We start from the raw sequence: 13,617 nt of genomic DNA, 5'->3' as shown, positions 1-13,617 counted from the left end.
GATCCTCCTCCTCCAATGGCGCTACAGCCCGATTTGAGCCTTGGCCTCCTTCAGTTTTCTGCCCCATCCATGCCTCCTTAGATCACTCTGGGCTAATTAAGATCCCCGTGAGTCCGATTTGCATCTTCTCCCTGATTGGCTGCTTACCACATAAAGGTCTCTTCCTGACTGGGCTCCACATCCGCTATAGCATTAGTTCCTGTTGGCTGGCTGCTGGGTGTGTCTCTCTTTCTGTTGGATACATGTTGTGACCTGATTTGTTGGATATTGACTACTCCGTTTGGATTTCTGCCTGGACTGACTCATCTCTGGAATTGGATAATCTCTTGCTTGCACCCTGATTATGGTTGGACTGATCTGATGTTAATGACCCCTGGATAGTTATTTGACGTCGAGTTTGCCTGCTCCCTGGTACTTTGTTATTAACCTTTGTGTCCGACTTATAGCCAGTGATTTACTGAGTTTGGTTCTGGTGGTATATTTATCTTTCCCCGCTCAGTCTCTATACCTTGTGCATTAAGGCCTGAGTGTGCTGGGTAGACGTTTCTAGTCTCCCGAGGCTGAGCAGGGAGGCGCCACATAGAGTGAAGATTGCAGGGGTGATTGGGGCATAGAGTCTGAACCAAATCCGCCAGGTCGTGGTCAATGCCACAAAATGTATATAGAGGGCCTCCTGCCATTTAATGATGCTGGTCTATGACTAGTGCCTGAACCCACTAACGCAGTTGTGTCCGCTTTTCAGCATTTGTAATAATGATATGTAACTGAAAAGTGGGCACAGGCCCTTATGGTATTAGAGGCAGATGATCAGCTGAACAGCCAGGCAACTGGTTTTGTTTAAAAGGAAATAAATATGAGCATATCCCTCTCGCTTCAAGTGTGCTTTAATACTCTCTTCTGCGTTTCCTATTGCTGTGTAGTTGGAAGTGCTGAGTTGCAAATTAATAAATACATTTAGACAAGGTATTTTCTTTGGATCGTTCATTTAATCTGTGATGATGCCAGAACTTGCAGTTTGGTTTTGCTTTAGCTCTTAAAGTGACCCAGAGACAAAGCTAAAGTGACCCAGAGACAAAGCACCCTCATGTATTTTACCATATATATCAGTGGGATTTTTAGAGAAAACACCTACACTGCTCTCTGATTCTTTCTTCACTGCTCAGCCTGCTTGTTAAATCCCTGACTGAGCATTAAGTCTGACTTTGCTCAGAAATCATTATAGCTGAGTCTGTCTTCTCTGATGTCTTTTCAAGCCCAAGCCTGCCCCCTTCTGGCTCTGCTATAATGACTCAGCTATAATGATTCCTGAGCAAAGCCAGACTGCATGCTCAGTGGGGGATTTTATCAGGGCTGCTAACCAGCAGGCTGAGCAGTGAAGAATGAAACAGAGAGCAGGGTAAGTGTTTTCTCTAATGTTCCCACTGATATATATACAGTAAAATACATGACGGTGATTCGTCTCTGGTTCACTTTAAGAGAAAAACCTTTTTGTACAAATGAACATTCATGTTCAGTACAATTTTCAGACCAGAAGCCATGTGAGTAGTGCTGACACACAGTTCTGTCATTGAAGGCTCCACACCATCTGCTCTACAGGGCCCCATTATTTCCCTATTTTTTATGTCCATCTCTTACCAGATCCTCTTGCCCTAGGCAGCTGCATAGGTTGCAGCATCAGATCTTAAAGAGGAACTGTAACCAAGGATTGAACGTCATTCCAATCAGTAGCTGATACCCCCTTTCCCATGAGAAATCTTTACTTTTTCTCAAATAGATCATCAGGGGGGTCTGTGTGGCTGATATTGTGGTGAAACCCCTCCCACAGTGTGATGTCATGACCATAGTTCTGACAGTTTCCTGTCTGTGGGCCTTGTTGCATTGTAGGAAATAGCGGCCTTTTCCAATTGCCAAGTAACCAGTATCTCCCTCTGTGCATATGTATATCTATAAAAAAAAACTTTTAGCCTATCGCATTGTTAGGGGGTGTGACTATAGATAATGACAGTTGGTGCTGTCAGTTTTTTTCATGTCTGCCAGTAGTAAAGATGATGACACGCAGGCTGAGTGTGGATCAAACAATATGAACAAATTACATGGCGAATATCAATTATTTCTTGATCTCTCTTCTATTTTTTGACTTCTCACTTTGCAATGTATTGAATTTTTTTCACCTTTTCGTTAAAGTTCCTCTTTAATACTCCTTTCTTTTCATGCAGATGGCAAATGACAGCACAGAAAACAGCGAGGCAGGAGAAGAGGAGGAAGACCACGAGGGAGACACTGAAAACAAGGAAAGGATGCCTTTTATCCAGTGATAGCTCCTGCGGCATACGGATAACCTGGAACCCGCTATCCTGCGCATCAGTGAACAAACTTGCTGTAGTACAGTGTGTGTTGTATTTGTCTGCAGTGAGCCGAGCTACTGTATAAACTGTTGAACAATGTTGTGTCTAACATGGCAGTATATAGATTTGGCAGCTTTTAGTAGGCTGGTATTGTGCCAAGCTGGCATGTGATACCATAAGGCAGAGCTTACATTAGGATCACAGTTACAAAATGAAATCAGTAATACCCAAATGTAACTTTATTTAATAACAGAGTAGCTAGTGCTGCTGACTGGTCTACAGTAGGATCTGTCATTTCTTCTCCTCTGGATTCTGGTGATGCTTCTGACCTGTAGGAATCAGATAGCTCTGCAGGAACTACGCATTCACCTGTCTCGCGTTTAGGGTCCATAGACAGGGCAGGAAGCATACAGGTTCAGTCTTTTAAAATATTTTTTGTTCATTCCTTTTTGGGGAGGTTCCATCCATTTCAAACTGTCTACTGGATCGTGTTGCCATTTTTTGAAAACTTTACAGTAAACAGAACGCATTTTTGATCTTAGTTTTAAGTTACACCAGTTACCAGTAAAACTAATTGGATGGATTAAAGGACAGCTGAAGAAAGAGGTTTCTGGAGGCCGCCATATTCATTTCCTTTTAAACAATACCAGTTTCCTGGCAGCCCTGCTGATCTATTTGGCTGCTGTAATGTCTGAATCAAACACCTGAAACAAGAATACAGCTAATCTTGTGAGATCTGACAATAATGTCAGAATACTTGATATGCTGCATGCTTGTTCAGGGTCTGTGGCTGAAAGTATTAGAGGCAGCGGATCAGTAGGATGCCAGGCAACTGGTATTGCTGGAAGGAAATAAATATGTCCACCTCGATATTCCTTTTGCTTCAGTTGTCCTTTAAAGCTGTAACATGCAGTAGCTTTTAAAGAAAAGTTGATGCAACATGGAGCTGTATTCACAAAACGTGGCAAGTAATGTAGCATGCGGTACCATGGCAACCTACGCATTACTTATGTAACGCGGGATGCGCTAATTACTTAACATGCCCTACCGTACTGTCAGAAGTACCAGTAAAATTGCCACATGCTTCCTGCACACGGCAAATTTGCTGTACTGTTGTGCACATGCCTCATAATCAGCTATTTTCCCACGTTTTTGGAAATCTTATTCCAGGAAAATTATTTTAAATTTAATAGTAAGTAAAGGGGTTAGAAACGTTTGGGATATTATGGACAGCATTAATAACAAGTATAGGGTTTTAAGACAGGAAGCACACTTAACCTTGCGTTTTTGGGTGCGCTGCGGTTGTTTTTTTTTTTTGTTTATTCGCTATTTTTCTGACAAATCTGCAAATACTGCAAATTAAATTGAATTGAAAACATAGGATGTGTCAAAAAAGCAGAAGGTCGACCAATTATTAAATGAAGAAACAATGCGCAAACAGAACACAGACAAACGCAAAAAAAATTGCGATTTTACAGCATGTCATTAATGTCAATGATCAGTTCAGCAGTGCTTGTTTTGCTGCATTTGGCAAACGTTGCACAAATCAAATAGGTGTGCGTCCAGTGCAACTTTTCCACACACTTTAAAGAATGTTTTATTTGTTGCTGTCCCTGTAACTCCTGGGGAGATTTCCTCACTTCCTGTCTGGGAATTCTTGTGTTTGGCATCCATGACAACACAGACTCCTAACCCCTTACCACATTGTTCAAAACTAAAGTAACATTGGACTCTAAGCTCTAGAAGAGATAAAAGCTACAATGTGCACATGCCCTAACCCACAGCAAAGGCCAGGAACTTGTAGACTGAATGTCCAAAAAAACGTAACCCAGTCAGTAAATGAAGGCATTGGTGGTCTCAGTGGAAGTTCAGGGTTCCACAGCTAAAAATGCCTCAGCTTTGTTAAAGGACACCCGAGGTGAAAATAAACGAATGAAATAAACAATTGTATCTATCCTCCTTCTCCTAAAAATGTATTTTTAAGATATTCCACAGTTTTATTTTATATTTAAATCCACTTTTTTAAGTTTCTACTGTTCTATTGTTTTTGCTCAATGGCACATTCATTGAAGTATGCCAGAGCTAAAATCTATGAACTATTGACCTTTTTTATCTCTTTCCTGCTCTCAGAAGCCATTTTCTGCTAGGAAAGTGTTTTATAGTTGTAATTTATTATCAGTGAGGGTCACACTGTAGTCTCACCCAGTCTACTCAGACAGGAACTGCCACTTACATACCTGATGTTTAACTCTTTCAGGCAGAGAAAGAAAACAAGGAACACAGCATAGTTATTTGTGTGCTAGGCACTGTACATACACATGTCTATCTTGTCTGTACCTGTTTTGAATGCAAGGTGTGTAACCTGCCCGTTATTTGAGCTCTGCATACCTGTGCAGGTAGTCAATTCAGGTGCAGCGTCTGTTTGGAAGCGCTGCCATTTCCTTCTGCTGTACAAAACTTAAGTATACTTCAGGCTAGCTGCCTCCAGGGGTGTCAGCTTGCATTCAAATTTTAGAATTTAGATTAGTGTTAGCACATAATTTGCATCTAATTTGTATTCAAGGTGTGTATTTAGCCCCAAGGGGCTGGGCATATCTCTGGAGCTTTCACTTCACTTGCAGCCTGTGAGCGCTGCCCATTGCTTTCTATCTTGTCATGTCCCCTCGGGTATCCTTTAATAGTTAAAACAAATTTGGCTGCCTTTATTTGGTGTATACAGCAGATGTTCTTCAGCAGCACATGCCAGAATCAGGGACTAAATGCTGCCAATCAGCAAGACTGCCAGTTTAACTCAAGTGCCAATCCTTTTTCAGTATTACTATGTTGTGTTTTGGTGCCATAAATTTACCCACTGCACTATTTTTTAGTGAATTTAATCTTTAAAGAGCCCAAGACACCAAAAAGTGCTCAGAGGACTATTACCACTTAAAATGAACGTATTATCGCTATTTACTCTGTCAGCTTGCAGTTTATTGGTCATGCAGCCACCTAGAGCTCCTTCATACCTCTTTAGAGGACTTGCAGGCTGCCCTGTATCCTGAAACATTATAAACAGGCAAATTAATCAGTTTTTTTTTTAAGTTAGAGTTACAGCTCATCTACAAGGCATCTGACCAGGCAGCTGGGTGCCTGAATAACACTAAGGCTGACAGCTGAGGAGAGTAAATGCTAGTTCACTTTAAAGAGCCGTATTCCACTTGCTTTAGTTAATTGATTAGTTTTCTCTTGAATTCATCTCATCCTCTCACACGGAGTTTCCAGGCTAAGTCAATGCTTGATTTCTTGGGCTTCTCTATAGAGGCCTTGTCCCTTTTACGGAAGAGGTTGGACGGGCTGAGCAGCTAGTATAAAAACTCTCAGTAAAACGGCCAAGGCAAATATAATAGTTATGTAGTTAACCAGGCTGAAAAGGGACATGTTCTTCAAGTTCCACCACATGCAGACTGCAGCTTGTCTGTTCCAGAGGAACGCAGAGCTATCGTAAAGCCACTATGAAAAGTGTTGTCTCGAAGGGGGAAAGAAGGTCTGTTAGCCATGTGAAAAAAAAAGTACCCAGAGTGTACCAATATCCATAGGCAAGTTGCGACACAAATATCCAGAGTTTGTCTATATAGTAGCTGGACCCTGGCATCCATTACATTACTAGTTCTCATATATCATGCCAAGCCTGGGCACACCCTCTGCATATTGGCTTTTAAGCGGGAGCCCGGCACCCAAGTTAACAAATTTATTTAATTTGTGTCATAATACCCTTTAGGAAAATTACTGTGTTTAAAGTCCATTTTCAGGAATATTTTATTTTTTACCCTATGGGCCCTTTCTCATGGGCAGTTGAACTGTGTGCTCACAAAGCAGTTACCAAGCAACAGTGAGCATTTACCAGGCAGCAGCAAGCAGTTGGGAGAGTTCGACAGGCTTTTCACAGCTCGTGTGAAAGGGCCCTTAGGCTTCCCATTTCATCTATTTACAAAATCCAAAATCCGCACACTCCATATAAGCACTACATATCAGCTATTTAGTCTAACAATCTTCCCCTCAAAACCTCAACCACACTCACCTAAAGAAATCCTCAGCATCAGAGGTCACATGACTCCCACTTTCCAACAAGACACCCTTGATGGCCCAATAGCATCGCTGTTCCCAAGCCACACCTCCCTCCCATAGGAAAAAACTGTTTCCCCTGATTGTGGCTGTTTTGGTAGAAACTGAAGCTCTTGCTTCCAGTGAAACTAAGGAGATACTGAGAGTAGCATTTAAGCAGTCATTCAGCCTGGAAACCCCTAATAAAAGACCCAAAGTGTAAATGTTTGTTGATCATTAGTAATGATGAGAAAAGTTACTTAATTAAAGATGCAAACTGCTTTATAATGTTTTCTGCCAGTAGATACCTCATTTCATAGAAATATATTTTAAGCTAAGAAGTCATAGCTTTACTATAATTACTATTCATTGTTTAGCAATTGTTGAATTATTGACGATTAGTTTTATTCATTTGCTCATGTGTATTTATTTGTTGCCACATGTACACTATACAGCCAGTGACATAAAATTGCCTGACCTCTTAACTTGTGTGTGTAAAGCCCATGGACACCCCCTCTTGTCATGCAGCTACTCACCTCCCAACTTTTTGAGATAAGAAAGATGGACACTTAAACCACGCCCCTGCCACACCCCCTAACCACACCTCAAGCACACCCCTAGTCACCCATACCATAAAGCTTTCATAAGAAAAATATGTTGTTTTATAAATTCAAACCACACTGGTCCTTTCTATTCTAGTTCTTTTTCCTTCATATTAACATTTTAAAATCAGTAATATATCAATTTAAAGGATGGGAATAAAGTTTAGAGTCAATCAAACACATTTTTTAGTAGAGAAATATATATATTTACATAGAAAGAGGGACAAAGTCCTGAAAGAGGGACAAATGAGGAGGAAAGGGGGACAGGGCTCCCAAAGAGAGACACAAAGAGGGACAGTTGGGAGCTATGCAGCTAGGGGTGCATTTTCTCACCCACAAGGGTCTGGTATTGTATACCATAAATCACGCTCAGGATCTGGAGAGCGTGATCAACATGGGGCAGGCAGCTGGAAAGACGGATCAGCTGTCACATCTGAGATGGCTGAGTCTGAGCCGAAGTCGCTTTTATAATTACTGACGCCCCCTAACCCCCTCCTCTACATGCACACCAGGCCACCTATCATGTCTTACCCCTTCCTGCCCACCTACTTTCTGTGCACAGCTTTCTCCCATGTGTGCCCTCCTCCATGTGTATTAGACCCCCCACCAGGAACAGCTATCTCTGTGCACTTGAGTTCAACCTTCCTCTTATATCTGCAGACCCCTCTTCCATGTGTAGCCCACTAGCTCCTTCCTTAACCCTGGTAAGGCCTTTCTCCTAGGCCAGTGATCTGCAAACTTGGCTCTCCGGCTGTTAAGGAACTACAAGTCCCACAATGCATTTTCCTTTATGAATCATCACTGTGGCTGTCAGACTCCCACAATGCATTGTGGAACTTGTAGTTCCCTAACAGCTGGAGAGCCAAGTTTGCAGATCACTGTCCTAGGCCATTGCCTCTGTAGAAATCCAACCCTGCTCCTAGCTCTAGAATGCCTCTCAGAGTAAGTAAAAGTAAATTAGATGACAAATATTTCTTCCAAAAATAAGCCTGCAGAGTTATAATATGACAACTATTCAGATTCATACATAACCCAGTCACAATGTTCCCTCTTGTGTGACTGTACATTTCCATAGAAAATACACAAGTCCCTATCTAATCAGCCTTGCACTCTGACAGGAAGTGGTTAGTGGGACTACTGAAAAATATGCATTCCCATAGAAATGTATTCTCCTGTCCTATGTAATGGATGAAGCATTGCAGTAAAGCTAGAGGTGCAGTAGGTGGCAGAAGGTATGTGTATCATTTTACTTCCTGTTTTGTGCAGACTCCTGAACTAATCACACAAGTAGATAGATGAGGGTTCTGGGAGGTGCTGTTCACAAAACCTTAAACTGTTCCTATGGTTTCTGGCATGTTAATTGATTTTTTTTCTCACCACTATTAGTAAGTTATAGAAGTTTCAGACTGAAATTAAACCATAATATATATATATCAACATTCCACTGAAGAATCAAGAATGGATTTTGTTATAATGCCATGATATATAAGGTGACATTACCCTTAAAGGTGCAGGCATGTATAGTGTGCATGTGCAACCATCTTTAGTGCTGTCCACAATGAGGTATTTGCATACGTTTTTATATGACTACTACTGTTCTGCTTCATAGAGTCCTTAAAAGCTCACTTCGTAGTTGCCATATTGTCAGTGTTGGAAACTGTTCTGTTAATATTTAATGTAATTTTTTTGTTGCCATAGCTGTTTGTCCTTTGATTTGATCTGTATATTCAGTGTTATTAATTATCTCTGTATGTAGCCAGGAACTTGCATTGTAGTTGGGCCCTACTTGTATCGTGATTTGACAGCCCCTATGTGCAAGTTCCCCATATGCTCCACTACTACATGTATATGTGTTGCACATAGCTATTTCCTGTCTGAGAATTTGGTGGGAGTTCAGTCATCTGACATTTGAAGGCTTTTCCGCTTCATCAAAACAGAATGTTCCAAGACTGCTACAACACAATTGTTTGACATTCTGTTAACCACTATTATTTATTCATGTAACAACAGCTGATTGAATAAAATCCTCCCTATGCTTAGAAATGGCATTGGGATGAGCCCCCCCCCTTCATGTGGTGTCTTCCACGTAAGGTGTAAGTAACCAAGTGAAGAGGGGGATCCCTGTCACCATCATCAGCCCTAAGGTAGTACCAGACTGTGAAATTGGTATTTGTATTATTCTTTAAACACAGTGTACTGAGGATTTGTTTTAGCTGCTATGACTAGCCTGGCTATTGGGGTGTCAGAATACCTACATTTTTACTATAGTCCCCTTGAAAGGCCCACTGCACTTAATGCTAAGATTTGGGGAGTTGGAAGGTTGTACACAGCTGTCCGTCTTTTTACAGTGATGTTGATGCCATGATTTTTTGTTCCCGTCATGGTTTATCCGTGTTAGGTGCCAATAGTATTTGCTGATAGATTAGGAAAGCTAGAATAAAAGTTGGATAAAAGAGTATGGTGACAGAAAAGTTTAAAGAGAATCTGTATATTAAAAAAAACCCTCTGGGGGATACTTACCTCGCGAGGTGGAAGCCTCTGGATCCTAATGAGGCTTTCCCCATCTTCCTCCGGCCCTCTGTTAGAGTGCCTGGACCCCCTTGAAGTGCGGTGAAGTAAAATTTTACCTACCGCGATCCTGCGCAGGTGCACTAGCGGCTCTGTGTTCGGGTAAGGTGGAAATAGCCAAACCCGATCGTATCCGATCCACTGTGCAGACGTGAGTCCTTTGCCTCTGCGCAGTCGAGCGGATACGATCGGGCTCGGGTATTTCTGCCTAGCCTGAACAAAGAGCCGCTAGTGCGCCTGCGCAGGATCGCGAAGAGGTAAATAAATCACTGCTTGTCAAGCTTGTTGGGGAAGGTTTCGGGGGAGCCAGCGCTGGATTCCGACAAGCTTCAGAGATCGGGAAAGCCTCATTGGGACCCTGAGGCTTCCTCCTCCCAAGGTAAGTGTCCCCTAGAGGTTTTTTTTTAGTTACAGAGTCTCTTTAAACAAAAAGTCCATTCAAATGATTTATTAAAGCTAAATTACAGTAACAGTTTCCCCTCAGTTATAATGGTGTGGCTTAGCTATTAAAGTCCTATTTAAAAAAAAAGTGCCTGAAAGGAATTGCAGGTTTGTTTTCATTTTCTCCTGCAGTTTTGTCAGTCAGTGAAATGACAGGAAGTGCCGGCTCTGATCACATCTGCCAGGAGATATTTCATTGATCTCCAAGGGGAGATAAGGCTTGTTAATAGATAAGGGAGCTTCTGTGTGCAAGCTACAATGATTGCAAGCACACTGATATTTTCCTCTCTTTACAGGTTTCTGATTGAATATAAGGTAGGTGAGAAGGTAAAATTGTCCCCAACCTCTCGATTCCTAAAAATCTTTGATGCTGATGGCTGGAATTGCCTATCAAGAGATCTATTATCAATAACATTTCATGCAGGTGGTCATGTTTAGCAGTGGTAGAGGTGATCTGTTTATTGTAGACCAGTTCAGTTGTGATCACGTCTCACTTCTGCTTCTTGTGTAGTCTAATACAATAAGCAAACATAAGACCAGACAGATATACATCAGAGACCCTTTGGCTGCCTGACGGGTTGTAGCCAAGGAATGAGTGCATATACATGGAGCAACAAGCATAGGCAGGGCCGGATTTGTACTTTTTACCGCCCAAGGCCAACTATACCATCTGTATGGTTGTTACATCTGTGTGCCCCAATGAGAATCCTCCTTATTTTCCATCATTGCTTTCACAGACAATAGCTATTTTAGTAATACGCATATAGATCATAAGTTATGTTTCCGCTTAAGAACTTTTAAGTTATGTTTGCCATCTCGTTAATGATGGACCCATTTATTGTGTTACCATGTGAGTTAGGCTGATGTGTACAGTACCTTCAGGATAGAGCTTACATGTCTTGCAGGGATGACAAGTACAGGACAGAAAGTTCAAATGTTAAAGCTGTCCTTGTAGATAGGGATGGCTGCATAGAACAGCTTTACTGCCCTTCACTGAGCCGCCCCTAAATTTCTAGTGCCCTAGGCCATGGCCTATGTGGCCTTGCCAGAAATCCGGCCCTGAGCATAGAACAGATTATTGTGTTGCACATGAATCCTCATGAGTCTATCACTGCTTCTGTGAATGACAGACACACTCGCCTTCAGATACTTTATTGCTTGTACTTCACACAACTCTTCAAATGGAGAAGACTTCAGATCCAACCCTTGTATGTATTTCAAGACTGAATATACAATTTCTTGGGCTGTTAGGGCAGTTGGCGTTTTTAGCGGAGGCACTCCATTGTGTGTGATCCTGGTGACGTTATATGAGGATTCTGGCATCTCAGGCTCACTGAACAGTAGTTGACAACACAGAGTTCCCACAGTGGTTTACAATGTGCTGCTGGAGGGTGGCCAACAGCATTTGTTAATACATTAAGAATTCTCAACAGGGGATTTCTATCAAAACCAATAACTATTCCATTCAGCTAACCAAATATTTTCCGGATGGGGTTTAAGGTGTTTTTTTCCCACCGCAGATTTTATTCACACCTTTTACTTCAGTTTACTTGATAGAGGCTTTCCTGAGAAAAAATAATCTCCTTCCTTCCACTTAAATAGCCCTCAACTCATCAGCTTCTAATGCATTAGGTCTTAACAGTTAGCTGAAGTCACCTGTGTTGAGACAGACTGAGGGGAAGTGCTGCCATAGCTACTCATTCATTCATCAGCTGTCCAGAATTCACACAACCATTGTCTGTTTCTTGAAGTTAATGAGCTGAGGGCTGTAATAGTGAAATGGCAAGCAGTTTAATTCTCACCTGAAGAACCACATTATTTATACTACAGTCTGCAACTGAGACCAATGTGACATGGAGCAACATATTGTTTGATTGTGTTTATTGCTATAGAGCTTTTGTTACCTCGTGCCTACTGAAATGTTTACATGAAAAAAAGTAACCTATATAATAAAAAGGATCAGCATAGCAATGCCTGGCTTTTGTGGGAGTTCTTTCTAAATGTATACATTGCTCGGATTTTGTATTTGTACTCATGAAATTAGTGTACACTTTTTTTCTTCAGGGGTAAAAATATGCTTAAAAGGTAAGTGAACTTTACAAAGTAATAATATTACTTGCCACACTCCTTCTCTAGGAGGCCCTTAGAACTTGGACACACGTGTATGCTAGTCTAGTGCTAGCAGAGGCCAGTACATCTTTCATTTACATTTACAGCTTGACTCTGTCCTGGCCACTCTGTCTACCTCTGGCATTGGTAGACTTAATTTCCCCAGAAATGACTGGAATAAGATATTGGCCCTACACAGGGTCACCAAGCATATGGGGAGTGCCACAGCGCAGTATCAAAATAACTACTCTTGGATATAATCAGGTGGCAACACATACCAGCAAGGGTATAACTAGAGGAGATCAGCTCCTGCGATCGCAGGAGGGCCCTGAGCTGTGGGGTCCTCAACTACTAACCTTCCCTTCCTCCGATACAGGGGACTATACTTCAGATATGGTGTTTTGTGAAGATCATGATGGTCACATGGGGTGTAAATATTGACTGTGGCCAAAGTCAGTATCTCATTAATGGCACTAAAAGACAATAACTTTCCCATGCCAAAAATTCAAGCTAGCTTAGGCCAGATAAATTGGACATTTACACTTAGTTATTATTATTCTTATTTATAGAGCACCAACAAATTCCATAGCACTGTACAATGTGCAAAACACACAACAATGGGGAGCATAGATACATGAGCGGTTCAACATACTGTACAATCAGGACAACCAGTGACCCAAGTACTGCTACATACAATTGATGTGCACTTTAAAGAGACACTGAAGCGAGGAAAAAAAATTATGATATAATGGATTTGTATGTGTAGCATACCTCCCAACTTTTTGAGATGAGACAGCGGGACACTTAAGCCACGCCCCCGACACACCCCCAACCACACCCCCTGACACACCCCTAGTCAATCATATATATCTATATATATCCTTTATTAAAAAAAATATTTGTGGGTTGGGAGAGGGTGCCCATGGGTGAGGAGGTAAAAGAAATGATCGAGGGCCTCGATCCGAGGCCCCAGCCGGCGGATGCGGGTCTGGGATAGTATTGTCCCCCCCTCCCTCCGAATGTGCCCCCCAGTGTCCCCCTGTATGCAGAGATAAGAGCGCAGCAGAGCGGGCAGTCTTACCATTCCTTCTCGCGTACCAGGCATCTGGTCTTCTCCGCTTCCTGTGACGTCACAGGAAGTAGATGGAAGCATGAGATGCCCGGTACGAGGAGGAAGATGGTAAGACTGCCCGCTCTGCTGCGCCCTTAATAGCTCCATACTGGGGGGCACATTCGGAGGGAGGGGGGGACAATACTACCCCAGACCCGCATCCCACACACCGCATCCGCCGGCTGGGGCCTCGATCATTTCTTTTGCACATCTGACCCCCCAGCCGCCCGGGACACTGGGGGGTCATAACGGGATAGCGGGACAGCCCCCCCAAATCGGGACTGTCCTGCCGAAAACGGGACGGTTGGGGGCTATGTGTGTAGTACTGCTAAGAAATAAAACGTTAGCAGCAGAGGCGTAA

The 13,617-nt window shown here is 42.3% G+C and overlaps 1 protein-coding gene across 2 annotated transcripts in view; it reads left to right on the top strand.

Annotated features, from left to right (window-relative positions):
* VAT1L (vesicle amine transport 1 like) overlaps positions 1–12,007 on the top strand; it is a 132,923-nt gene extending 120,916 nt beyond the window's left edge. For both annotated transcript variants that reach the window (XM_068260563.1, XM_068260564.1), the window contains exon 9: positions 2,217–12,007. In XM_068260563.1, the coding sequence (XP_068116664.1) occupies positions 2,217–2,315 (99 nt within the window). In that variant the 3' untranslated portion in view covers positions 2,316–12,007. The remainder of the gene's footprint in view (positions 1–2,216) is intronic.
* The last annotated feature ends 1,610 nt before the right edge of the window (positions 12,008–13,617 follow it).

This window comes from Hyperolius riggenbachi, chromosome 11, assembly GCF_040937935.1.
Source record: "Hyperolius riggenbachi isolate aHypRig1 chromosome 11, aHypRig1.pri, whole genome shotgun sequence".
Lineage (NCBI taxonomy): Eukaryota > Metazoa > Chordata > Amphibia > Anura > Hyperoliidae > Hyperolius > Hyperolius riggenbachi.
The sequence above is the reverse complement of the archived record's forward strand: the minus strand, read 5'-3'. Positions and strand labels throughout refer to the sequence as shown.